This window comes from Artemia sp. Qi Xiang Cuo, chromosome 18 (genome assembly GCF_049724085.1).
Source record: "Artemia sp. Qi Xiang Cuo chromosome 18, ASM4972408v1, whole genome shotgun sequence".
Classification (NCBI taxonomy): Eukaryota; Metazoa; Arthropoda; class Branchiopoda; order Anostraca; family Artemiidae; genus Artemia; species Artemia sp. Qi Xiang Cuo.
The window spans coordinates 5,558,101-5,584,565 of NC_142811.1; the positions used below are offsets into that span (position 1 = coordinate 5,558,101).

At 39.4% G+C, this 26,465-nt stretch overlaps 1 protein-coding gene across 2 annotated transcripts in view; it reads left to right on the plus strand.

Moving 5' to 3' along the window:
* Nucleotides 1-26,465, plus strand: part of LOC148941144 (acetylcholinesterase-like) — a 144,913-nt gene that overhangs the window by 24,089 nt on the left and 94,359 nt on the right. For both annotated transcript variants that reach the window (XM_089103844.1, XM_089103845.1), the window contains exon 2: nucleotides 24,231-25,793. In XM_089103844.1, coding sequence (XP_088959970.1) covers nucleotides 24,250-25,793 — 1,544 coding nt within the window. In that variant the 5' untranslated portion in view covers nucleotides 24,231-24,249. The remainder of the gene's footprint in view (nucleotides 1-24,230; nucleotides 25,794-26,465) is intronic.

Genomic DNA, 26,465 nt, shown 5'->3' on the forward strand with positions numbered 1-26,465 from the left:
ATCTACTTATAACCAATACAGTGTTTGGTCATAAATTGGCTCATATCTTAATATGGTATTCACGTGATGGTAAGACAGCAAACCTTATTGATTATGTTATAGTAAACCGAAGACTGGCAGGATCAATACAAGATACTAGGGTATATAGGAGTGCCATTATTGATGTTAAAAGTAAAGATCACCATCAAGGGCGGATCCAGGATTTTTTTTCGGGTGGGAGTTTTACTAATTTTTGACTCAGTTTTCGACTAATTTTACTGATTTTTACCTAGGTTTTACTAATTTTTGACTTATTTTCGACTCGGTCAAAAATTTCGGGGGGGGGGGGGGTGTTCAAACCGGGTAACCTCCCCCCCCCTCCCTCCCCCTGGATACGGCCTTGATCAAAAATCTAGTAGTGTCAAGGGTTAATTTAAAGCTGAAATATTGGAAGAGTATAACCTCCCAGGAAGTTATGATGATGGTAGACTCCAGGATGAGAATTTGAGAGAAACTTTCCAGGAACAGTTGAATACTAAACTCCAGAGTTTAAAATCTGATAATGTGGAAGATAGTTGGAATAATTTTAGAAAAATAATTTGTGAAGTTGCTGAAGGTGTCTTAGGGAAGAAACCTAGAGCTACAGCTAGGAAAAGCTTTATGTTTAATAGAAAGGAGAAAGGACTTGTACAAGAATCATCTGAGTGATAGATCATATGAAAACAAAAGGAATGTAAAGAAAGTGGAAACAGCATTAAATATGTATTAAGGAGGCGTGAATTGGAGGCCATGGATAAAATTGCCGAAGATCCGGAAGATGCAGCTAGACGGCAGATTGGTAAAATATTGTACTGGCATGCTAATAAATTGAGAGAGAGTGGTCAATCCAGACTTGGCCCAGTCAAAGATCGGAATGGGGCCACAATTAGCGATAAGGAAAAAACTAAAGAGAGATGGGCCGAACATTTTGAGAACTTGCTTAACCGAGATAGAGTCGCAGGAAAAGATATAGAGGAAAATGAAAAAGTTTGTGATACCTTGAATGTGAAGGAAGATTTGTTTTGTGAGGAGGAATTAGCGACAGTACTAAAAGGATTAAAAAACAATAAGGCTCCAGGTGCTGATAGGGTGGTAAATGAGTTTCTTAAATATTTTGGCTCTGAGGTGAGACTTCACCTACCTAGGTACTATTATTAGTAAAGATGGTGGGAGCAGTGAAGATGTTAAAAGTAGAAAAGCTAAGGCCCAGGGTGTTTTTTCACAGTTAAAAAAATTTGGAAGAATAGGAAGATAAGTTTGCGAACCAAGATTAGAATATTAGAAGCTAGGCTACAGTGATGACAGTGGTCAAATATGGCTCTGAAGCATGGACGCTCCGAAAAGTGGATGAAGATTTGCTAGAAAGAAAGAAATGAAAATGAAAGAAATAGAAATGAAAGAAAGGTTGAGGTGGCTAGGGCACGTTGTGTGGATGAAGATGACAGACTGCCGAAAATTGTACTTTTCGGCCAACCGTCTATGGCTAAACGGAAAGCAGGTCGTCCTCGTTTGGGGTGGGAGGAAGTCATAAAGAAAGATTTAAAGGAAATGGGAACTTCGTGGGCGGGTGTAAAAAGGGAGGCTTTGAATAGACTGGGGTGGAGGAGGAGCGTGCGCAGCTGTGTTGGCCTCAGGCGGCTTGGTGCTGAGGTGAGTTGTTGGTAGTAGTAGTAGTAGTTTTACCTCGGCTGGTTTTTCGTCATTGTGAAATACATATTGCCGAACCTTTGTTTTTTTAACAAAGGTATGGTCGGTATTGATGATCTTATCCATTTCCAAAACCCAAACCCAATCATCATCGCTATCATCTTTGATTCTGACACGTTTTGGTTCTTGCTGTCCAGGTCGATTTTCATTGACTTGCTCATATTCTCAGTGTCGCATGTCTTCTAACCGCGTGTGTCGTTGCTCTTCATTTTCAGTATTGACTTGCTCACATGCTAGGTGTCGCATGTCTTCTAAACGCGTGTCTTTTAATTTTCATTTTTGACACGCCTTCGTTTTTCTTCTGACTGCGTATGTCTTTGCCTTTCATTTTCATTATGACTCGCTCACTTTCTTGGTGTCGTATGTCTTCTAACCGCGTGTGTCTTTGCTCTTTGTTTTCATTTTCAACACTCTCTAATTGCAATTTTCGCATATCTTCTAACCGCCCAGGTCTTTGCTCTTCATTTTCATTTTTGAAACGTTTTTAGATTTTGACTACTTCAGATAATTTAACAATGGCCTTTGCTTTAGCTGTCTGCATTGGTTTTGTCATAATTGATGGTCCAGGTTGTCGAATTTCACATTTTATCACGTTTTATAGTTCAGGTGTTGGTAATTATTTATAATAACCTCAACTGCAAATTTTCGTTTTTTGGACCTTCCGACATACATTACATTATATAAAAAACTGTTGCGTTTGCAACTCAATAATCTTATTTATGCTATGCTATATATATATATATATATATATATATATATATAAAACTTTTTTATTCAATATATATATCAAGTTTTTTCAACTGAAAGTAAGGAGTAACATAAAAACATAAGAAGACCAGGAATTATCCCGTATACAAAGGGGCTTTGCTCTTTACGCTAAAGCCTTAAAGTTCTTTCAAATACTTCACTGTCAAATTTAACCACCTTTGTGTTTGAGCAGTCTTTCTTAAAGATTGCGACGAAACGTAAAGCTTTAGCGTAAAGAGCTTAAGTTGAAGAAGGAGCAGCCCCCATCATACACGTAATAGTTTCGGTTTGTTTTAAGTTTTAATGTTGCTCTTTACTGTGAGTTGAAACAACTTATTCAATTTCTGACAGTCTTTCAAAATCATTAGTTTCTTGACATTGATTTAATATCTTCAATGCATTAATTTAATTTGTTCATTAGAAAAATGATGTTGATTTTCTTTTTTACTTTTTCATATCCCTTTAGATTAAGTTAAAACTGATATATTCACATTCTTCCTTTTAATCTGTTGGTTAATTTTGTCGCAAGAAATCAATTTCTAATTTAGCTCATTGCTGCAATGCAACGATCGATCTGACAACGCCGACTCTAGTCTGGAAATAAATAAAGTATTATCTGGAAATGATATTGTAGCTTAGTTCCCTTTTCCATCAAGTACAGAGTTCATTAATGAAAGATGTGTAGTTGGTCTCATTAAAATTAACATAATTACTCACGATTATGTTTTATATCCATGCCCCTTTAATTAATATAAAATTTAATATTAATCAATACAAAAACCTAATTAATATAAAATAAAAATTTGTGTTCTTTACGTTCAAGTTTAGAAGAGAACAGGAAATAAGAGAGAGTAAGACGAATAATTAATTTTTATAGCGGCACGATTTCACAAACTGTTGGGGGGGGGGTGCAAAACATATTTTTTAAAATGTACTTCTGCATTTGTTCATTAAAAGCCTTCATTAAACCCAGCACGCCCTATGTTACTGCGAGGGCATTACTTGCTCTTTGCTAAAATATAGGAATGTTTTCAATGACAATAATTTGTAAATTTTGAGGATCATTGCATGTTTTTCTGTAATCTGTGAAGTCAAATTGTTTATGGCAATCTTGCCGTTAAGAAAGGAGCGAAATCTGTGAATACCAACCAAAACTCTAAAAACGTAAATTTGACTTTGACTTGACTTATGTCTCCTGCCGGGCGCTGCTCGGCGTAGAGAGTGACGTCTGCCTCCTCCATCCACTTCGGTCCATGGCAAGCGTTTGCACATCGCTCAACCTGATATTTGCCATCGCCAGGAACTTGGACAGGCTGTCAGACCATCGTTTCTTCGGTCGGCCGCGAGGTCGCTTCCAACCGGCTTTGACAGGGTCGAAGTCATGGATCGTTTTCGCAGGTGTGTGTGGAGGCATTCGAAGTAGGTGTCCGAACCATCGTAGTGTTCGCTCGGCTGCTTGGGTCGAAAACCGAGACTGCTTGGTGAGCTGCAGCAGCTTCTCATTGCTGACAAACTCGAACCATCGTAGACCTTCGATCCTCCTCAGGCTCTTCGCCTGAAAGACATCAATTGTCTTGAGGGTTGCGGCTGAAACTTGCTACGTTTCAGCTCCATAGAGCATCACAGAGCCGATGAGGGCGTTGAAAATCCGCAGCTTCGTTGTGCGACTGATGTTTGGTTTTCGCCAGAGGTAACGGTTCAGTCTGCTCTTGGCAGAAGACGCTCTGGATATTCTCGTTTGTAGTTCAGAAAGAAGCGAGCCATCGGAAGAAGTTAGGGAGCCCAAGTAGGTGAACCTTTGGACAACTTCGATGCTAGTGGTGCTATCCAGGCTAACTGAAGGATTGGCAGCAGGCGAGGATGGGTCTATGGCCATAATTTTCGTTTTAGTCCAGTTTATCTGCAGTCCTACTTTTGCAGCCTCTTCTCGTAGGATTCGAAGCTTCTTGAGAAAGTAGGTTCTTTGATGCAGGTGCATTCAGGGTCAAAACAGTCCAGGTAGCTATTAGAAGCTTCCTTTGGTCTAAAAGATTCAGTATGTCAGTCTTTCTGACGTCATCAGCATGTCCGTTGACTCACGTTGGTCGAGATCTTACAAGGTGGTCCACATCTGAGGCGCTGAAGTCACTTTGCTTAGCACTTGATTTTCAGGTGGATGGTCGCTAGCCAAACCGACCCTAGGCCTGGAATCTGATTAGAGCTAGGTTTAACCTAGATAATGATATTCCCGGGGTGGAATATACATCGAAAGGATATGCTTCTTATATTGAATCAAAAAGTGTGAAATTTCTTAACTTAAAAGTAGCACAGGGCGTATCCAGGATTTTTTTTCGTTTTTTTTCTGGGCGGTGTTTCACAAAAAAAATCTTTGCAAACGCATCAAAATTTGTTTATATGCATATTTGTTAATTTTTTACCTGTTGGACAAAAATGTTAGAGGAAAGGGGGAGATTCAAACCCGGTAGCCCCTACCCTGGATACGGCCTCTACAGTAGCCCATCAAAAGCATTAGCACAAGAAGGTATGCATAATCATAGGCAGCGTAATAGCGCCGCCTAAGTAAAGAGCGATGTGGGCACAATGTATTACTTGCGTATTGTTTTTTTACCAAGGTACTTCGTATAGAAGGAGCTGTCGTAGAAACTTCGGAAGGAAATGATTTGATTGGAAATGGGAAAGTTCTACCCCCTTTTTGAGAGTCAAAAGTAATTGGAGGGTAAACAGCCCCCTTCCTTAACCATCAATTCCCCAAACACATCCAATCAAAATATTGAGATTGCCATTTTTTTCATTTCATCTCCCCCAGCCTTTGGGCAAGGACTGTAAGTTTTGCAATCTGCCCATTTTTTGCATTTAGTATTTGCTATTGAGAAAAGTGGACAGGTGGACATCTCTGACCTTTCTTGTCCAAAATGAGAAAGGGGATTCAGGTGAACCTTTCAGAGAATGTTGAGTGGAAAATTGAACTAAATCAAAGCACGCTATATGCACAGAGGTTGTCAAAAGGGCCTAATTCAGGAATGACTAAGAGTATTAATTTGGTATTTTGAGGAAATGATACCCGGATGATCAGTTGACCGAAAAGGCCGCATTTGCTCACTACTACTACTACTGCTACTCCGGAGCATCCCGAGCCTCATTTTATTGTGGGGGGGGGGGGGACCTTAGTAAATTTTTACCGAATTGTTACCTGATTTATGCCGAATTCTATGCAGAAATCAGGGATTTTGCTAAATTTCTGCCAATTTTACAAAATTTCTACCGAATTTTTAGCCTTAGGCGAAAATTTTACCGAATATCAAAAAAGTTGGGAGTGTTGCGCCCCTCCCCTCTAGGGAAGTCCCTGGACTACTATTACTACTACTACCACTACTACAACAACAGCAAACACTATTATTACTACCATTGCTACCACTACAACTAATGCATCTGCAGTGAGCACAGTCAATGCTGTGGATATTGAAGTGAAAATTTGATCAAATGTTGAGCGGAAAGTTGAACTATTCAGAACATACTATGTGCATACATGCTACAAAAGGGTATACCAACAATATCTTTGAAAAGGCTTACCGGATCAAGCTGAAATTTCCAGGGCATCATGAAGAGGATGTTCAAATGACAAAAGGCAACATATACATATTCTTACTGTTACTACTACTAACAACACAACACTGCTACTACTACTACTACTACTAACAGATCACCGCAGCACCAAGCCGCCTGAGGCCAACACAGCTACGCACACTCCTCCTCCATCTCAATCTATTCTAAGCCTCCCTCTTTACATTCTCCCATGAAGTTCCCATTTCCTTATAACCTTTCTTTATGACGTCATCCATCCCAGACGAGGACGACCTTCTTTCCGTTTAGCCCTAGACGGTTGGTCAAAAAGAACAATCTTTGGCAATCTGTCATCCTTCATCCGCACAACGAGCCCTACCGTCTCAACCTTTCTTTCATTATAGCCCTAGAGAGCGGTATTGAACCACATTTTTCGTATAACCTATTGTTAGAAATACAGTCAGTCGGCCGGGTACCCAGAACAATCCTTAAGCAATTTCTCTGGAAAACATCTAGCAAATCTTCATCCACTTTTCGGAGCGTCCATGCTTCAGAGCCATATTTGACCACTGTCATCACTGTAGCCTAGCTTCTAATATTCTAATCTTGGTTCGCAGACTTATCTTCCTGTTCTTCCAAATTTTTTTAATCGTGAAAAAACACCCTGAGGCTTGGCTTTTCTACTTTTAACATCTTCACTGCTCCAACCATCTTTACTAATAATACTACCAAGGTAAGTGAAGCTGTCCACCTGATCAATCTTTTCATTACCCAACTTCACCTTTCCATCTTCACTTATTCCTAGCCTTAGTGACTCAGTGTTATTAACATTAATTTTTAAGCATATTCTTGCACCCCGAACTCTCAAAACCTCTAAAACTTCAGTCATTTTGCTCACACTTTCCTCTAGGGTGCTTAAATCATCAGCATAATCTAAGTCCAGGAGACTTTTTCCTCCCACTGCTACTGCTCCTACTACTACCGCTACTACTATGATGCAAGTACTAATCAGGTTAAGAGTAAAATGGTGAAAATAGACAGAATATTGAAGGAAGTTTGAACTAAGTCAAAACAAACTATGAGCAAGCATATTTTCAAAAGGTCGTGTCTCAAGATTGGATTAGAGTATTAAGTTGGAACTTACAAGGAATGCACAAAGAGGGAGATAAATTACCCAAATGGCAATATGTGCACGGTACTACTACTACTACTACCACTGCTACTATTGCAATTACAACTTTTTTTGCAACTGCTATTAATGCTGAGAATATTAAGATGAAAATTACAAGTGCTGAAGGGGAAGTTGAACTAAATTCAAATACACTGTGAACATACAGGTTATCAAAAGGGCATATCGGCAATATCCTAGCAACGACTAATTGTATTAAGATGAAACTTACATGCGTATACACCTGTTATAATCCACCAAAGCAATAAACCTTTCTATAATTTTGGTTTGAGTTTGATTGTGTTTTAAGATTAAATGCATAATAATTAAATATATTATTGATTATATAAATTGATTTCTTTGCCAGGAGTCCTTGTCGTTTAAAATCTACCGTATTTTGCTTTATTTTGCATGCAATTTAATTGCTCTTTTTATTTTGAGAGTTTTGCCTTAAAGTATTTAAAAATGAACTTATTCCTATGACAGCATATCCTGAAATATATTCTCTGTCACCCAGCCACAACTGCTATTTTTGCGTCTCCCCCCCCCCCCCCATAGAAAATTTTCTGGTGGCGCCCTTGTGCCCTTTTGTCTATTGCACCTACTACTAACGCTAAGAGTATTAAAATAAAAATTTCAGAAAGTGTTGAGGAGGATATTGAACTAAATTAAAACATAATGAACACGCAGGTAGTCAAAAGGGCACATCGTCAATATCATAACAACGTCTAATTGTATTAGGATGAAAATTGCAGGGTTTGATGAGGGGGGTGTTAAACTGACGAAAAGGCAATACGTTAACACTGCTGCTGCTACTAGCACTAGTGTTATTACTGTTAATGCTACCACTAGTCAAACTAGAACTACTAGTGTTTCTATAGAGACTACTATTGTGACCACTATTACAAATATTGCTAAGCGAATTAAGGTGAAATTTTCAGTGAATATTGAGGGGGAAGTTGATCTGAATCCCAACACGCCATTTGCATGCAAGACTGATATCTTGCACTTTTTATCATAAAGTGAGCGACTTGAATTATTTTATAAATACGCTCCAAAGCTAATAAGGACTGAGAAGCTCCTTTAGACATTATGAGTCTTACGCATGCCTGTGTACCCCTTACTTTCTTTGTACTCCTTTACCTTACTTTCTAAATCCACGTCACCTACTTTCTTGTTTCCTCAACAGAAGAAGGAGAAGAGTTTTCGAAAATCTTGACTTCTTTTTCGAAATGTTTGAATTTTTCAGTCAAAATGCTGACACTACAGTTGTTTTTCAACGTCATTACGTTCCAAGTCGGAATTTTTATAATATTATTAAAAAAACTTTTTCCAAAAAAGAAGTTTTTCAAAGAAAAGTAAAGTACTCCATTAAACAAAATTAGACTATTTTGAGTCTGAAATTAAACTCCATTAGACTATTTGATTTTATTTTTGCTCATTTTTGTTTAATGGAGTTCTTCACTTTTCTTTGAAAAACTTATTTTGTTGACCTGAAATGGCAAACTTCATACCATTCACAAAAAAATCTGTTTACTTTCTTTGATAGCTTGGATACACTTACGCTATATTGATTTGGTTAAATTTTAAGAGCAGAAGTAGCCCCGAAAGTTTGAACATAAAGTTTGAACATAATACCCCAGTCGTTCTTGGGATACTGCTGAGATGCCTTATTGGGAATTAGCATTAACACAGTGCATTTTGATTTAATTTTAAGGCAGCATTTATTTTTTAGACATAATGGGCAAATGAGTGGGTGGGCGTGGATGGGGGACTAGTTGCCCTCCAATCACTTTTGACTATTAAAAAGGGCACTAGGCCTTTGAATTTCCAATTGAATGAGCCCTTTTGAAGTTTCTACGACAACGCTTTCAATAAAAAACTTATATGCCTCAGGGCATAACTTACAACCCTTGCCCTTAGGGCTGTGGGCGGAGGGGTCGTCATCCTTAAAGACCTAATTTCCAAAACTTTCAACTACGTTGAATAAAATGGCTTTATAAAAATTTTGATTGGATGTGTTTGGGGAAAAGGTTGGCGTGCAAGGGGGATTAGTTGCCCTCAAATCACTTTCGACTGTTAAAAAGGGCACCAGTCCTTTGAATCTCCAATCGAATGAGCCCTTTTTCAATTTTCTATGACAAAGATTTTGATAAAAGCTTTTAAGCCCCCAGGGCATCACTTATAACCCTTGCCCTGAAGACTGTGGGGGGAGGGTCCTGCTCAAAGGAATAATTTCCTGAACTTTGAACTGGGTGGAAAAAAAGGGCTATCTCAAAAATTGTTATTGGATGTGTTTGGGGAAATGGTGGGCGTGGAAGGGGTGTTAATTGCTTTCCAGTCACTTTCTACCATTAAAAAGGGCACTAGTAATTTCAATTTCCAATCGAATGAGCACTTTTTGAAGTTTCTACGACAACGCATTCTATAAACACCTTATATGTCCTCAGGGCATAACTTACAACCCTTGCCCTGAGGGCTGTAGGTGGCTATGATCCTCAAAGACCTAATTTCCAGAACTTAAAACTACGTTGAATAAAATGGCTATCTCAAAATTTTGTTTGTATGTGTTCAGGGGAAAGTTAGGCGTGAGAGGACGTTAGTTGCCCTCGAATCACTTTCAACTATTAAAAAGGGCACTAGCCCTTTGCATTTAGAATCGAATGAGCCTTTTTTGAAGTTTCTACGACAACGCCTTCTACAAAAACCTTATATACCCCCAGGGCATAACTCACAACCCTTGCCCTGAAGGCTGTGGGGGAGTTTCCTCCTCAAAAACATAATTTATATCTAGAAATCAACTACGCTGAAAAAAAAATGCAATCTAAAACTTTTGCTTGGATGTGTTTCGGGAAATGGTGGGCGTGAAAGGGGTGTTAGTTGCCTTCTTTCGATTACTCTATATTCTTAAAAAAGGCACAAGCCACTCCCATCGAATTTCCAATCGAATGAGTTCGAAGTTCTTACGACAGCTTCTTCGATACGAAGTGCCCTGCTCTAAAGGAAAAAAAAAATACATTGTGCCAACATCGTTCTTATATGCCCCCAGGACATAACTTAAAACCCTTGCCCTAAGGGCTTTGGTGGAGTGTCCTCCTCAAAAACATACTTTCTATTCGGAAATCAGCTACGCTGAAAAAAATGGCTGTCTCAAAATTTTGATTGGATGTGTTTGAAGGAATGATGGGCGTGGGGGGGGGGGGCTAGTTGCCCTCCAGTCACGCTTGACTGTGAAAAAGGGCACAAGCCACTCCAACTTCCAATCGAATGAGCCCTTTTGAAGTTCCTACGACAACTCCTTCGATACGAAGTGCCCTGGTCGAAAACCAAGAAGAAAAAAAATACATTGTGCCAACATCGTTCTTTACTTAGACAGTGTGATTGCGCTGCCTTTGATATAAATCACAGAAATTGTTATGGCCTTAAGAAGGGTACTGGGTTCCGCCATACAGGGTAGGGATTAGGAACTTCTTATCGAGTTTACAAAAGTTTTTAACTGCTACTACTACTGCTAACATCCCATCACAGCACGAAGCCGCCTTAGGCTAAAACAGCTACGCACACTCCTCCTCCATCCCAGTCTGTTCAAAGCATCCCTCTTTATACCCTTCCAGGAAGTTCCCATTTCCTTTAAATCTGTCTTTATGAGATAATCCCAACCCTGACGAGGACGACCTACTTTCCGTTCAGCCTTAGACGGTTGGTTGAAAAGGACAATCTTCGGCAATCTGTCATCCTTCATCCGCGCAGCGTGCCCTAGTCACCTCAACCTTTCTTTCATTATAGCCCTAGAAAGCAGAATTGAACCACATTTTTCGCACAACCTACTGCTTGAAATACGGTCAGTCAGCTTGGTGCCCAGAACAATCCAAAGGCAATTTCTGTGGAAAACATCTAGCAAATCTTCATCCGCTTCTCGGAGTGCCCATGCTTCATAGCCATACTTGACCACTGTCATCACTATACCTTCCAATATTCTAATCTTGGTTTGCTGACTTATCTATTCTTCCAAACATTTTTTAAGTATGAGAAAACACCCTGAGCTATTCGACTTTTAATATATTCAGTGCTCCCACCGTCTTTACTAATAATACTACCAAGGTAAGTGAAGCTGCCCACCTGATCAATCTTTTTGTTACCCATCGTCACCTATTAATCTTCACTTATTCCTAGTCCTAGTGAATTAGTTTTGGGAACATTAATTTTCAAAGTCCATCGAAATGATCCGTATATAGGGGGATAGAACACAACCCTCCTTAAATTCTGATTTAATACAAAACCAGCTGCTAACCTGATTTCCTACCTTAAGCGCAGCAGTGTTATTCTTTTACATAGCACTAGTCCCTTTAATATATTTGTCTGGTATACCATACAAGGATAAGACCTTTGCTAAAACTCTTCTATCAACAGAATCGAACGCTTGTTTATAATCTATAAAATTGAGGACCAAAGTTGTTTGGCAACTAAGGCACTTAGGCACTAAGGCAACTAAGGCACAAGTAAGGCTTTATTTGTTTTAATGCTCTTTTAGAACTGAATAGCTATGAATTCTAGCGATATCATCTGTCAACTGAATTTTAGTTATGCTATCGGCTTATCCCTGATCGTAGCATAGCTTTCATGGACTTGAATATAGAATGAGACGGAGATAGTAGGCTGACACTGCTTGTGGGGGAATTCGAATTTCATGGATAGGGGAGTAGATAGGGATAGTTCGGAAATCCATTTAGTGACCAGGATGGATCCTCCATCTAAACGTAGGTTCTTGAGTATTGTTACTGTTTGGTTCTATGCCAGCTTAAACATTTTTAAATACTTTGATTTTTTTACGGAACCTTTTCCACATTTTCCGACTTGATGATTCCAGTGGCATCAATCAGGGGCAGGGACGAGGCAGAGCGTCTATACTAAAGTATTGAAAGCAGTATTGCCGTCCGTACTACAACCCTTAACAACTGGTAAACCTCTCCTTACAGAAGGGCGTATTTCCATCACTCCTTAAGATGACAAGAATAATTTCCCTCCACAAAGGTGGTCTTCAGGATGACCCGTCTTACTTTCTACTCATATTTATTCTTTCGGTATTTTCCAAAGTGTTTGAAAACCTATGAAGTACCAACTTTACTCTTTTCTGGAAGCTAAGGGATTTTTTAACCAATGGCGATTTGAATTCAGATCCGGACATTTGACAGAAGATCCTCTGGTATCACTGAGCCTATTCATTAATAAAGCACTTGACCTGGGACTTTTGTAAGCTGCTATTTTGCTTGACATAGAAAAAGTGTTTGACAGTTTGGATCATGGGATTCTATTAGGTAAACTAGAGTACATTGTAGTTAAAGGCGAGGTTATACGATGGTTCTGGTCTTACCTTAGTAGCCGACGTGGTTATCAAAGGCAGCGCGCTAGCGCTGCCTAAGTAAAGAACGATGTGGGCACAATGTGTTTTTTTTTTTTGGTTTTTTTTCCAGGCCCGGCTACGTTAAATCAAAAAAACCGTCGTAGAAACTTCGAAAAGAACTCGTTCGATGTAATCGGGAAGTGACTCGTGCTACAGTTAATAGTCGAGTTACTGGAGATACACAAGCCCCCCTCCCAACCCAGCAGTCCTCCCAAAACCTCCAAAACAAAATTGGAGATATCCCTTTTGTTCAGTGTAGTTGATTTCCAGATAGAAAATATTTTTTTAAGGAGGACACTCCTCTACAACCCTCAGGGCAGGGGTTCTAAGTTATGCCCTGGGGGCATATAAGGTTTTTATGAAAGCCTTATCGTAGAAACTTCAAAACAGGCTCATTCGATTGGAAATTCAAAGGACTGGTACCCTTTTAAAAAGTCCAAAGTGATTGGAGGGCAACTAGCCCCCCCTCACGCCCATCATACCTCCAAACACATCCAATCAAAATTTTGAGATAGCCATTTTGTTCAGCGTGGTTGATTTTTAGATAGAAAATATGTTTTTGAGGAGGACACTCCCCCACATCCCTCAGGGCAAGGGTTTTAAGTTATACCCTGGGGGCATATAAGGTTTTTATAGAAGGCGTTGTCATAGAAACTTGAAAAAAAAGCTCATTCGATTGGAAATTCAAAGGGCTAGTGCCCTTTTTAATTGTCAAAAGTGATTGGAGGGCAACTAGCCCACCCCCTACCCCCACAGCCATCATTCCCCCAAACATATCCAATAAAAATTTTGAGATAGCCATTTTGTTCAGCGTAGTTGATTTCCAGATAGAAAACATATTTTTGAGGAGGACACTCCCCCACAACCCTCAGGGCAAAGATTGGAAGTTGACTAACACCCCCTCCACGCCCACCATTTCCCGAAACACATCCAATCAAAATTTTGAGATGGCCATTTTGTTCAGCGTAGTTGATTTCCCGACAGAAATTATGTTTTTGAGGACAACCCCCTTAAGGCAAGCCCTTAGGGCAAGGGCCGTAAGTCATGCACTGGGGGCATATAAAGTTTTTTATAGAAAGTTTTGTCGCAGAAACTTTAAAAAAGGCACAATTAATTGGAAGTTTAAAGGGCTAGTGCGCTTTTTAATAGTCGAAAGTGATTAGAGGGCAACTAACCCACCTCTTACGCCCCCTTTGTCCCTAAATATATCTAGTAAAAACTTCCAGATAACCATTTTATTAAACGTAGTTTCAAGTTCTGTAAATTAGGTCTTTGAGGATGCCAACACCCCCCCCCCCCCACCACATCCCTCAGGGCAAGGGTTGTAATTTATGCCCAGGGGACATATAAGGTTTGTATAACGCGTTGTCGTAGAAACTTCAAAAAGGGCTAATTCAATTGGAAATTGAAATGGCCAGTTCACTTTTTAATAGTCGAACGTGATTGGAAAGCAACTAACACCCGTTCCACGCCCACCATTTCCCCAAACCCATCCAATAGATAGTTTTAGATAGCCATTATGTTTCACGCAGTTCAAAGTTCAGGAAATTATAGCTTTGAGCAGGACATTCCCCCCCGCAGTCTTCAGGGCAAGGGTTATAAGTTATGCCCTGGGGTTATATAAGGTTTTTATTGAGATCTTTGTCGTAAAAACTTGAAAAAGGGCTCATTGGATTGGAAATTCAAAGGGCTAGTGCCTTTTTTAATAGTCGACAGTGATTTGAAGGCAACTAAACTCTCACGCCCATCTTTTCTCTAAACACATCCAATCAATATTTTAGATAGCCATTTTGTTCAGCGTAGTTGATTTCCAGATAGAAAATATGTTTTTGAGGAGGACACTCCCCCACAGCCCTCAGGGCAAGGGTTTTAAGTTATGCCCTGGGGGCATATAAGGTTTTTATAGATGGCGTTGTCATAGAAACTTCAAAACAGGCTCATTCGATTGGAAATTCGAAGGGCTAGTGCCCTTTTTAATAGTCGAAAGTGATTTGAAGGCAACTCACCCTCCTCTCACGCCCATCTTTTCTCCAAACACATCCAATTAATATATAATTTTTTTTTCTCCATACCCGGGGACTTTGTATCAAAGCAGTTGTCGTAGAAACTTCGAAAAGTGCTAATCCGATTAGAAATTGGATTGGCTAGTACCCTTTTTAATACTTGAAAGTTAATGGAGGGCAACTAGCCCCCCCCCCACACCCATCATTCCCCCAAACACATCCAATCAAAATTTTGAGTTAGCCATTTTGTTCAGCGTAGTTGATTTCCAGATAGAAAACATGTTTTTGAGGAGGACACTCCTCCACAACCCTCAGGGCAAGAGTTTTCAGTTATGCCCTGGGGGCATATAAGGTTTTTATAGAAGGCGTTGTCTTGGAAACTTCAAAAAAGGCTCATTCGATTGGAAATTCAAAGGGCTAGTGCCATTTTTAACAGTCGAAAGTGATTGGAAGGCACCTAGCCCCCCCCCCCACGCCCATTATTTCTCCAAACACATCCAATAAAACTTTTGGGATGGCCCTTTTGTTGAGCGTAGTTGATTTCCCGATAGAAAATAAGTTTTTAAGGAGGATACTCCCCCACAACCCTCAGGGCAAGGGTTTTAAGTTATGCCCTGGGGGTATACAAGGTTTTTATAGAAGGCGTTGTCGTAGAAACTTCAAAACAGGCTCATTCGATTGGAAATTCAAAGGGGTAGTGCCCTTTTTAATAGTCGAAACTGATTTGAAGGCAACTAACCCCCCTCTCACGCCCATCATTTCTCCAAACAAATCCAATCAATATATAATTTTTTTTCTCCATACCCGGGCACTTCGTATCGAAGCAGTTGTCGTAGAAACTTCAAAAATGGCTCATTCGATTGGAAATTGGAGTGGCTAGTACCCTTTTTAATAGTCGAAAGTGATTGGAGGGCAACTAGCCCCCCCCCCCCATACCCATCATCCCCCCAAACACATCCCATCAAAATTTTGCGATAGCCATTTTGTTCAAAGTAGTTGATTTCCAGATAAAAAATGTGCTTTTGAGGAGGACATTCCCCCACAACCCTCAGGGAAAGGGTTTTAAGTTATTCCCTGGGGGCATATAAGGTTTTATAGAAGGCGTTGTCGTAGAAACTTCAAAACAGGCTCATTCAATTGGAAATTCAAGGGATAGTACCCCTTTTAATAGTCGAAAGTGACTGGAAGGCAACTAGCCCCCCCCCCCCACGCCCATCATTCCCCCAAACACATCCCATCAAAATTTTGAGTTAGCCATTTTGTTCAGCGTAGCTGATATCCAGAGATAAAATATATTTTTGAGGAGGACACTCCTCCACAACTCTCAGGGCAAGAGTTTTAAGTTATATCCTGGTGGCATATAAGGTTTTTATAGAAGGCGTTGCCGTAGAAACTTCAAAAAAGGCTCATTTGATAGGAAATTAAAAGGGCTAGTGCCCTTTTTAATAGTCGAAAGTGATAGGAGGCCCCCCACGCCCATCATTTCTCCAAGCACATCCAATAAAAATTTTGAGATAGCCATTTTGTTGAACGTAGTTGATTTCCAGATGGAAAATATGGTTTTGAAGAGGACACTCCCCCAGAGCCCTCAGGGAAAGGGTTTTAACTTATGCCCTGGGGGCATATAATGTTTTTATAAAAGGTGTTGTCGTGGAAACTTCAAAAAGGCTCATTCGATTGGAAATTCAAAGGGCTAGTGCCCTTTTAATTAGTCGAAAGTGATTGGAAAGCAACTAACACCCCTTCCATGCCCACCATTTCCCCAAACACATCCAATAAAGAATTCTAGATAGCCATTTTGGGCTATCTAAGGGTATTAAGTTATGCCCTGGGGGCATATAAGGTTTTTATGAAAACCTTATCGTAGAAACTTCAAAACAGGCTCATTCGATTGGAAATTCAAAGGACTGGTACCCTTTTAAAAAGTCCAAAGTGATTGGAGGGCAACTAGCCCCCCCTCACGCCCATCATACCTCCAAACACATCCAATCAAAATTTTGAGATAGCCATTTTGTTCAGCGTGGTTGATTTTCAGATAGAAAATATGCTTTTGAGGAGGACACTCCCCCACATCCCTCAAGGCAAGGATTTTAAGTTATGCCCTGGGGGCAACTAAGGTTTTTAAAGAAGGTGTTGTCGTAGAAACTTAAAAAGAAGCTCACTCAATCGGAAATTCAAAGGGCTAGTGCCCTTTCTAATAGTCGAAAGTGATTGATGGCAACTAGCCCCCCCCCTCCCCCCACAACCATCATTCCCCCAAACACATCCAATAAAAATTTTGAGATAGCCATTTTGTTCAGCGTAGTTGATTTCCAGATAGAAAACATATTTTTGAGGAGGACACTCCCCCACAACCCTCAGGGCAAAGATTGGAAGTTGACTAACACCCCCTCCACGCCCACCATTTCCCGAAACACATCCAATCAAAATTTTGAGATGGCCATTTTGTTCAGCGTAGTTGATTTCCCGACAGAAATTATGTTTTTGAGGACAACCCCCTTAGGGCAAGCCCTTAGGGCAAGGGTTGTAAGTTATACCCTGGGGGCATATAAGGTTTCTTATAGAAGGCGTTGTCGTAGAAACTTCAAAAAAGACCCATTCAATCGGAAATTGAAAGGTCTATTGTCCTTTTTAATGGTCGAAAGTGATTGGAGCGAAATTATACAGCCTCTCACGCCCATCTTTCCCCCTGACATCTGTAATTAAAAATGTGATATAGTTAATTTCTTCAACTTAGTTTCAAGTTCTGGAAATTAGGTCTTTGAGGATGCCAACCCCCCCACCACATCCCTCAGGGCAAGGGTTGTAATTTACGCCCAGGGGGCATATAAGGTTTTTATAACGCGTTGTCGTAGAAACTTCAAAGAGGGCTAATTCAATTGGAAATTGAAATGGCCAGTTCCCTTTTTAATAGTCGAAAGTGATTGGAAAGCAATTAACACCCCTTCCACGCCCACCATTTCCCCAAACACATCCAATAAATAATTTTAGATAGCCATTATGTTCCACGCAGTTCAAAGTTCAGGAAATTATAGCTTTGAGCAGGACATTCCCCCCCGCAGTCTTCAGGGCAAGGTTTATAAGTTATGCCCTGGGGTTATATAAGGTTTTTATTGAGATCTTTGTCGTAGAAACTTGAAAAAGGGATCATTCGATTGGAAATTCAAAGGACTAGTGCCCTTTTTAATAGTTGAAAGTGATTTGAAGGCAACTAAACTCTCACGCCCATCTTTTCTCCAAACACATCCAATCAATATTTTAGATAGCCATTTTGTTCAGCGTAGTTGATTTCCAGATAGAAAATATGTTTTTGAGGAGGAAATTCCCCCACAACCCTCAGGGCAAGGGTTTTAAGTTATGCCCTGGGGGCATATAAGGATTTGATAGAAGGCGTTGCCGTAGAATCTTTAAAACAGGCTCATTCGATTGGAAATTCAAAGGGCTACTGCCCTTTTTAATAGTCGAAAGTGATTTGAAGGCAACTAACCCTCCTCTCACGCTCATCTTTTCTCTAAACACATCCAATTAATATATAATTTTTTTTTCTCCATACCCGGGCACTTCGTATCGAATCAGTTGTCGTAGAAACTTCGAAAATGGCTCATCCGATTGGAAATTGGATTGGCTAGTGTCCTTTTTAATACTCGAAAGTGATTGGAGGGAAACTAGCCCCCCCCCCCACGCCCATCATTCTCCCAAATACATCCAATCAAAATTTTGAGTTAGCTATTTTGTTCAGTGTAGCTGATTTCCAGATAGAAAATATGTTTTTGAGGAGGACACTCCTCCACAACCCTCAGGGCAAGAGTTTTCAGTTATGCCCTGGGGGCATATAAGATTTTATAGAAGGCGTTGTCTTGGAAACTTCAAAAAAGGCTCCTTCAATTGGAAATTCAAAGGGCTAGTGCCATTTTTAACAGTCGAAAGTGATTGGAAGGCAACTAGCCCCCCCCCCCATGCCCATAATTTCTCCAAACACATCCAATAAAAGTTTTGGGATGGCCCTTTTGTTGAGCGTTGTTGATTTCCAGATAGAAAATATTTTTTTAAGGAGGATCCTCCCCCACAGCCCTCGGGGCAAGTGTTTTAAGTCATGCCCTGGGGGTATACAAGGTTTTTATAGAAGGCGTTGTAGTAGAAACTTCAAAAAAGGCTCATTCGATTGGAAATTCAAAGGGGTAGTGCCCTTTTTAATAGTCGAAAGTGATTTGAAGGCAACTAACCCCCCTCTCACGCCCATCTTTTCTCCAAACACATCCAATCAATATATAATCTTTTTTTCTCCATACCCGGGCACTTCGTATCGAAGCAGTTGTCGTAGAAACTTCAAAAATGGCTCATTCGATTGGAAATTGGAGTGGCTAGTACCCTTTTTAATAGTCGAAAGTGATTGGAGGGCAACTAGCCCCCCCCATGCCCATCATTCCCCCAAACACATCCCATCAAAATTTTGGGTTAGCCATTTTGTTCAGCGTAGCTGATATCCAGAGAGAAAATATGTTTTTGAGGAGGACACTCCTCCACAACTCTCAGGGCAAGAGTTTTAAGTTATATCCTGGTGGCATATAAGGTTTTTATAGAAGGCGTTGCCGTAGAAACTTCAAAAAAGGCTCATTTGATAGGAAATTAAAAGGGCTAGTGCCCTTTTTAATAGTCGAAAGTGATAGGAGGCCCCCCCACGCCCATCATTTCTCCAAGCACATCCAATCAAAATTTTGAGATAGCCATTTTGTTGAACGTAGTTGATTTCCAGATGGAAAATATGGTTTTGAAGAGGACACTCCCCCAGAGCCCTCAGGGAAAGGGTTTTAACTTATGCCCTGGGGGCATATAATGTTTTTATAAAAGGTGTTGTCGTGGAAACTTCAAAAAGGCTCATTCGATTGGAAATTGAAAGGGCTAGTGCCCTTTTTAATAGTCGAAAGTGATTGGAAAGCAACTAACACCCCTTCCATGCCCACCATTTCCCCAAACACATCCAATAAAGAATTTTAGATAGCCATTTTGTTGAGCGTAGTTGATTTCCAGATAGAAAATATGGTTTTGAGTAGGCCACTTCCCCAGAGCCCTCAGGGTAAGGGTTTTAAATTATGCCCATGGGGCATATAAGGTTTGTATGACGCGTTATCGTAGAAACTTCAAAAAGGGCTCATTCAACTGGTAATTGAAATGGCTAGTGCCCTTTTTAATAGTCGAAAGTGATTGGAAAGCAACTAACATCCCTTTCACGCCCACCATTTCCCCAAAAACATCCAATAAAGATTTTGAGATAGCTATTATATTCCACGCAGTTTAAAGTTCAGAAAATTATACCTTTGAGCAGGACACTCACCCCAGAGTCTTCAGGGCAAGGGTTATAAGTTATGCCCTGGGGTTATATAAGGTTTTTATTGAAATCTTTGTCGCAGACAATTGAAGAAGGGCTCATTCGATTGGAAATTCAAAGGGCTAGTGCCCTTTTTAATAGTCGAAAGTGATTTGAAGGCAACTAACCCCCCCTCCCCCTCTCACGCCCATCTTTTCTCCAAACACATCCAATCAATATTTTAAATAGCCATTTTGTTCAGCGTAGATGATTTCATAATAGAAAATGTGTTTTTGTGGAGAACGCCTCCTCGCCGTCCTCAGGTCAAGGAGTTTAAGTTATGCCCTGAGGGCAGTAAAGGTTTTTATAGAAGGCGACTGTATAGAACCGTCGAAAAAGGCTCTTTCGTTTGGAAAGCCAAAGGCTAGTACCCTTTTTAATAGTCGAAAGTGATTAGAGGGCAACTAACCCCCCTCTCACGCCCATCTTTTCTCCAAACACATCCAGTTAATAAATAATTTTTTTTCTCCATACCTGGGCACTTCGTATCGAAGAAGTTGTCGTAGAAACTTCGAAAATGGCTCATTCAATTTAAAAGTGGAGTTGCTAGTCCCCTTTTTAATAGTTAAAAGGGATTTAAGGAGAGCTAGCCCCCCCCCCACTCCTATCAGCTCTCGGAACACAGCCAATCAAAAGTTTGAGATAGCTATTTTGTTCGGCTGGGTTGATTTCCAGATAGAAAATATATTGTTGAGGAAGACACTCCCCCACAACCTTCAGGGCAAGGGTTTTAAATTATGCCCTGGGGGCATATAAGGTTTTTATAGAAGGTGTTGTCGCTGAAACTTCAAAACAGGCTCATTCGATTGGAAATGCAAAGGGCTAGTACCCTTTTTAATAGTCGAAAGTGATTGGAGGGCAACTAGTCCCCCTCCACGCCCATCTTTCTCCCAAACACATCCAATCAAAATTTTGAGTTAGCTATTTTTTCCAGCGTAGCTGATTTCCAGGTATAAAATATGTTTTTGAGGAGGACACTCCTCCACAACCCTCAGGGCAAGAGTTTTAAGTTATGCCCCCCACGCCCATCATTCCTTCAAACACATCCCATCAAAATTTTGAGATAGCCATTTTGTTCAGCGTAGTTGATTTCCAGATAGAAAATATATTGTTGAGGAAGACACTCCCCCACAACCTTCAGGGCAAGGGTTTTAAATTATGCCCTGGGGGCATATAAGGTTTTTATAGAAGGCGTTGTCGTAGAAACTTCAAAAAAGGCTCATTCGATTAGAAATTCAAAGGGCTAGTGCACTTTTTAATAGTCGAAAATGATTGGAGGGCAACTAGGCCCCCCCACGCCCATCATTTCTCCAAACACATCCAATCAAAATTTTGGGATAGCCATTTTGTTGAGCGTAGTTGATTTCCAGATAGAAAATATGTTTTTGACGAGGATACTCCCCCGCAACCCTCAGAGCAAGGGTTTTAAGTTATGCCCTGGGGGTATATAAGGTTTTTATAGAAGGCGTTGTCTTAGAAACTTCAAAACAGGCTCATTCGATTGGAAATTCAAAGGGCTAGTGCCCTTTTTAATAGTCGAAAGTGATTTGAAGGCAACTAACCCCCCTCTCACGCCCATCTTTTCTCCAAACACATCCAGTTAATAAATAATTTTTTTTCTCCATACCTGGGCACTTCGTATCGAAGCAGTTGTCGTAGAAACTTCGAAAAGGGCTCATTCGATTGGAAATTGGAGTGGCTAGTGCCTTTTGTAATAGTCAAAAGTGATTGGAGGGTAACTAGCCCCCCCCACGCCCATCATTCCCCCAAAAAACACATCCAATCAAAATTTTGAAATAGCCATTTTGTTCAGCGTAGTCGATTTCCAAATATAAAATATGTTTTTGAGGAGGACACTCCCCCGCATCCCTCAGGGCAAGGGTTTTAAATTATGCCCTGGGGGCATATAAGGTTTTTATACAAGGTGTTGTCGTTGAAACTTCAAAACAGGCTCATTCGATTGGAAATTCGAAGGGCTAGTACCATTTTTCATAGTCGAAAGGGATTGGAGGGCAACTAGTCCCCCCCCCTCACGCCCATCATTCCCCCAAACACATCCCATCAAAATTTTGGGTTAGCCCTTTTGTTCAGCGTAGCTGATTTCCAGAGATAAAATATATTTTTGAGGAGGACACTCCTCCACAACCCTCAGGGCAAGAGTTTTAAGTTATGCCCTAGGGGCATATAAGGTTCTAATAGAAGGCGTTGTCGTAGAAACTTCAAAAAAGGCTCATTCGATTGGAAATTCAAAGGGATGGTGCCCTTTTTAATAGTCGAAAGTTATATGGGGGCAGCTAGCCCCCCGCCCCGCACGCCCGTCATTCCTCCAAACACATCCAATCAAAATTTTTAGATAGCCATTTTGTTGAGCGTAGTTGATTTCCAGATAGAAAATATGATTTTGAGGAGGACACTCCCTCAGAGCCCTCAGGGCAAGGGTTTTAAGTTATGCCCTGGGGGCATATAAGGTTTTTATAGAAGGCGTTGTCGTGGAAACTTCAAAACAGGCTGATTTGATTGGAAATTCTAATGGCTATTGCCCTTTTTAATAGTCGAAAGTGATTGGATGGCAACTAGCCTATTCATATACGTTGTGTCCAGATTTATAAAAGGATATATGTTGTTAATCTTTATCTCTGAAAATACTGTTTCAATATAAAAAAAACAAAAATTGATTAAAAAAACTTTTTCCGCAAAATAAGTTTTTCAAAAAAATGTGAAGAAATCCAATTAACCAAAAATGAGCAAAAACCAAATCAAATAATATACCAATCGATAAACTACCACACATCAGCATCGATAAATAAATGTAACCCAAAACGAACAGAAATTACAATAAATAACCGAGTCAAACTCAAAACAAGCAGAAATTAACATAATTTTGGCGTAAAACCCCTACGCCTTCCCAAGGCCAGAACAAAATTTGCGCTTTACTAAAAAAATACAAATGAATGTGCATTGTCAGTTTAATATACATATATTGATATTTAGTAATCAAAATGTTAATATTATTTGATTTGTTAAAGTTATAAAAGTAAAAACATTTATATTTTTTTCAGTAAAGTGCACACAGCATCTGAAGTAATGTAAATAAGGGAAAAGCCAACCAAATAGCTGTACCCAGAAGAAAATTTGAGGGTTTGAAAGCCATTCTCAAAAGTTGAAAAAACTGAAAAATTTGGTAATTGAGAAATGATTATTCAGTCAAATGTGACAAGTCCTTATCAAAGGATCGGTACACTGAACTAATTTTCTTTTCTTGTTCTATCTCTTAAAAAAAAAAAAAAAAAATCAAACCTTTGTATAACCCTAAAATAAGTGTCTTAGAAACTGAAAAGAGTGGCGAATACAATCAAATGGCAGTAGTCAAAGTAATATTTAAGGCCTTGAGTCCATCCTTAGAATCTTGTAAAACTTATTAAGCTCTTTTTTTCAGCTGTAAAATTCCTCAAACGTACATTTTCGAACTAGAAATAAAGTACAAGACAACCAATAAATAGTGAGTTAGTTAAAAGAGCTTAAATAGTCATATCGATTGCAAAAACAAAAAAAATATATATAAACAAATTTACTGTTCGGCTTTACAGCATATCCAACAAAATTTAACGAACCCACAGGACTTTTCCTTTTTCTATGAGCAAAACCTAATCGAAGACAGGGCAAAGCTAAAGTTCTAACTAGCAGACAACATGAAATGTAGAAATGTGCATGGCAACAGCGAATAAAATTATTTTTGCTTTGAGTAATTCGACAACCATGCTTCAATCAAAAACTTGAAGATTTAGAGTTTAAAGCAAAATATATTCTCGTTGGAAGGAGACAAAACTTGAATAACACTAAATAATGAATAGCTTAACATTCCAAAAGACGAATTACTTTAACTTATTCCGACAATCTGGTTCGTAATAAAATAATAATTGTTGGTACTCTACCCTCTTCTGAAAGAAACACTATTATAATTATTTCTCAAAATGAGAGAGATATAGACGGCGTTTAGTATCGCAAATATTCTAAATGCGAGTAAATACAAAAAAAAAATGACAAAATGAAAATAAAATAAAAATATAGTGGACATCAATTAAAGTAGAAGCAACCCGAGAAATTCGCTAACAACTCAACTTCCTAAAATTGTTGCATATTGTAAAGTAACAATTTCGTAATTATTGTGATTACTTCAAGAAAGGGCAAAGACAAGAGTGCTACCTTGTAACATCAAGAAGCTTTCCGGTGATTTATTAATGATTATTGATTCATTTTCAGACTGTGTCCAAGGCTGAAAATGGATTTTCATGGCAACAAATGGCTACAATATTGCTTCTTAGTGCTAATTAATGCTGTGATAACATGTTTCTTTTACTCAAACGCTCAGACAGACAATTTAGTGATAAAAACAACACATGGAAAAATTCGTGGAGCAACAAAGGCAGCTGCAACAGGGAAACTTGTCGATGTGTGGGGCAGTATCCCATTTGCAAAACCTCCAGTTGGCCCACTTCGTTTCAAACACCCCCATCCTGTAGAGCCATGGGATGATATCAGAGACGTGGATAGTCTCCCAAACTCATGTTGGCAGATTATCGATACAACCAATGGAGACTTCATAGGATCAACTATGTGGAACGCAAACACTGATTTGAGTGAAGATTGCTTATATTTAACAGTTACAGTGCCTCGTCCGAGACCAAGACATGCTGCAGTGATGGTGTGGCTTTTTGGTGGAGGTTTCAGTACTGGTTCAAGCACACTCGACGTGTATGACCCTCGTATTTTAGCATCAGAAGAAAATGTTATTGTAATCTCGATCCAATACAGACTTGCTGCACTGGGTTTTCTTTACATGGGCACAGAAGAGGCTCCTGGTAACGCTGGGATGTTCGATCAGATTATGGCACTGGAATGGATAAGAAACAATATTCATGCTTTTGGGGGAAATCCTCATAATGTTACACTTTTTGGCGAGTCAGCTGGTGCAGCTGCTATAGCCCTTCAGATACTATCACCATTAAGTAGAGATATGTTTAGTCAAGCTATTCTTCAAAGCGGAACTCCAACCGCTCCTTGGGCAATTATATCAAAAGAAGAAAGTTTAAGAAGAGGCAAAGAGTTGGCCAGGAACGTGAAATGTACAGACGACCTTGAAGACATTTCAAAGGTAATTGATTGTCTGAGAGAAACCAATGCCTCAAGATTAGTATATGAAGAACCAACTCAAGAACATGTAGTCGCGTTTACATTCGTCGTTATTGTAGATGGAACATTAATTGACCAACATCCAACACAGCTAATTGCTGACATTAACAACTTAAAAAGAATGAATCTTTTGCTAGGATCAAACGCTGAAGAAGCTAATTTCTTCCTAAGCTACTTCCTTCCTGATATGTTTCCAAACAATGAAAGCGTAACGCTGACAAGAGGTCAGTACTTGGAAGCTGTGGACAAGGTCAACAGGAATCTAAACTGGAATAGGGATCTCAATCTAGCTGGAAGGCAAGCAGTTATTTTTGAGTATACAAATTGGCTAAATCAAGATGATCCCATATATAACCTCGATGCTGTTGATAAAATGGTGGGAGATCGTCAATTTGTATGTGGGGTTAATGAATTTGCACAAAGATTTGCAGAAGTTGGCAACAGTGTCTATATGTATTATTTTACTCACCGTTCCTCAATTCACCCGTGGCCTAGCTGGATGGGTGTACTCCACGCTGATGAAATCAATTTTGTATTTGGTGAGCCTTTGAATCCAGAAAAAGGTTATAACAAAGACGAAGTTGACTTTAGCAGGAAAATAATGAGATATTGGGCAAATTTTGCAAAAACAGGGTAAGTGACATTTTTATTTTCATTGGTCTTTAGACACAGACACCAAAATTTTGAAATAAAAAAAATTAAATTTTATCTTTAAAGTGCAAAATTTAAAACACAATTTAGGATAGGTTATGGAAGTTATTTCAAATTTTAGATATAGTTGCGAATTAGATTTTTTCTACTCTCTGAGTTCTTATTAATCCTAAAGGAGGAAAATCAAGCGTTCTTGTCATTAATAAATTTCCGGCATTCATTAACATCGTTTGCATCCTGCTTTCCATAATTATTCAATACAGTTTTAGCAATTGTTTTCGTCTTTAATTATTAAAAGAAGTTAAACGTTCCAAGCTTGTCTGGCTTATTCAAATTCATCCTGACAAGACAAAATTATTGGAAACCAGAGTAGCTATAGAAATAGAGCTTTATCTAAACTATGCTCCAGCTTTTGTGACCAGTCCGTGCATTTTTGTGCCGGTGTTAGTAGAATCTTTAATAGCAGCGATTTATGACGGATCAAGAAAGACTATTATTTTAATGGTGTTATTTTGATAAAAGCAAGACTATTATAAACTAGAAATTATCTGAAATTTTCGCTTTACCTCTCCCAAACTTTACCGTAAATTAATTACTTTATATTCAGCAGAATCATTCATGTATTTCAGCCATAAGGGTCAGTAGAGGAGGGGG